This window comes from Dama dama, chromosome 25, assembly GCF_033118175.1.
Source record: "Dama dama isolate Ldn47 chromosome 25, ASM3311817v1, whole genome shotgun sequence".
NCBI classification, from domain to species: domain Eukaryota; kingdom Metazoa; phylum Chordata; class Mammalia; order Artiodactyla; family Cervidae; genus Dama; species Dama dama.
Window position 1 is genome coordinate 25,273,259 of NC_083705.1, and position 2,227 is coordinate 25,275,485.

A 2,227-nucleotide genomic window follows, 5' to 3' on the forward strand; every position below is an offset into this window, starting at 1 on the left:
CCATCTCAGAAGGCAAAAGAGGCAGGAAAGGTCCCAGGGCTATGGGGTTGTAAGTTTTTATTCAGTTCAGTTCAGTTGCTCGGTCGTGTCTGACTCTTTGTGACCCCGTGAATCCAGCACGCCACGCCTCCCTGTCCATCACCAACTCCCGGAATTTACTCAAACTCACGCCCATTGAGTCGGTGATGCCATCCAGCCATCTCATCCTCTGTCGTCCCCTTCTCCTCCTGCCCCCAATCCCTCCCAGCATCAGAAGAGTCAACTCTTTGCATGAGGTGGCCAAAGTACTGGAGTTTCAGCTTCAGCATCAGTCCTTCCAGTGAACACCCAGGCCTGATCTCCTTTAGGATGGACTGGTTGGATCTCCTTGCAGTCCAAGGGACTCTCAAGAGTCTTCTCCAACACCACAGTTCAAAAGCATCAATTTTTCAGCGCTCAGCTTTCTTCACAGTCCAACTCTCACATCCATACACGACCACTGGAAAAACCATAGCCTTGACCAGACGGACCTTTGTTGGCAAAGTAATGTCTCTGCTTTTTAATATGCTATCTAGGTTGGTCATAACTTTCCTTCCAAGGAGTAAGTGTCTTTTAATTTCATGGCTGCAGTCACCATCCGCAATGATTTGGAGCCCCCAAAAAGTCTGACACTGTTTCCACTGTCTCCCCATCTATTTCCCATGAGGTGCTGGGACCAGATGCCATGATCTTAGTTTTCTGAATGCTGAGCTTTAAGCCAACTTTTTCACTCTCCTCTTTCACTTTCATCAAGAGGCTTTTCAGTTCCTCTTCACTGTCTGCCATAAGGGTGGTGTCATCTGCATATCTGAGGTTATTGATATTTCTCCCAACAATCTTGATTCCAGTTTGTGCTGCTTCCAGCCCAGTGTTTCTTATGATGTACTCTGCATAGAAGTTAAATAAGCAGGGTGACAATATACAGCCTTGGTGTACTCCTTTTCCTATTTGGAACCAGTCTGTTGTTCCATGTCCAGTTCTAACTGTTGCTTCCTGACCTGCATACAGGTTTCTCAAGAGGCAGGTCAGGTGGTCTGGTATTCCCATCTCTTTCAGAATTTTCCACAGTTTATTGTGATCCACACAGTCAAAGGCTTTGGCGTAGTCAATAAAGCAGAAATAGATGTTTTTCTGGAACTCTCTTGCTTTTTCAATGATCCAGTGGATATTGGCAATTTGATCTCTGGTTCCTCTGCCTTTTCTAAATCCTGCTTGAACATCTGGAAGTTCTCGGTTCACGTATTGCTGAAGCCTGGCTTGGAGAATTTTAAGCATCACGTTACTAGCGTGTGAGATGAGTGCAGTTGTGTGGTAGTTTGAGCATTCTTTGGCATTGCCTTTCTTAGGGATTGGAATGAAAACTGACCTTTTCCAGTCCTGTGGCCACTGCTGAGTTTTCCAAATTTGCTGGCATATTGAGTGCAGCACTTTCACAGCATCCTCTTTCAGGATTTGAAATAGCTCAACTGGAATTCCATCACATCCACTAGCTTTGTTCATAGTGATGCTTTCTAAGGCCCACCTAACTTCACATTCCAGGATGTCTGGCTCTAGGTGAGTGATCACACCATTGTGATTATCTGGGTTGTGAAGATCTTTTTTGTACAGTTCTTCTGTGTATTCTTGCCACCTCTTCTTAATATCTTCTGCTTCTGTTAGGTCCATACCATTTCTGTCCTTTATCGAACCCATCTTTGCCTGAAATGTTCCCTTGGTATCTCTAATTTTCTTGAAGAGATCGCTAGTCTTTCCCATTCTGTTGTTTTCCTCTATTTCTTTGCATTGATCAGTGAGGGAAGGCTTTCTTATCTCTCCTTGCTATTCTTTGGAACTTTGCATTCAAATGGGTATATCTTTCCTTTTCTCCTTTGCTTTTCACTTCTCTTCTTTTCACAGCTATTTGTAAGGCCTCCTCAGACAACCATTTTGCCTTTTTGCATTTCTTTTCTATGGGGATGGTCTTGATCCCTGTCTCCTGTACAATGTCACGAACCTCCATCCATAGTTCATCAGGTTTTCTGTCTATCAGATCTAGTCCCTTAAATCTATTTCTCACTTCCACTGTATAGTCATAAGGGATTTGATTTAGGTCATACCTGAATGGTCTAGTGGTTTTCCCTACTTTCTTCAGTTTAAGTCTGAATTTAGCAATAAGGAGTTCATGATGTGAGCCACAGTCAGCTCCTGGTCTTGTTTTTGCTGACTGTAT

At 43.7% G+C, this 2,227-nt stretch overlaps 1 protein-coding gene across 1 annotated transcript; it reads right to left on the minus strand.

The window, feature by feature from the left end:
• Positions 1-1,092: 1,092 nt before the first annotated feature.
• Positions 1,093-1,773, minus strand: LOC133046866 (uncharacterized; the record flags this gene model as incomplete). The annotated part of the gene is made up of 1 exon (XM_061129939.1): positions 1,093-1,773. A coding segment is annotated over exon 1 (681 nt), but the record flags the coding sequence as incomplete, so codon positions are not given.
• Between the last annotated feature and the right edge of the window lie 454 nt (positions 1,774-2,227).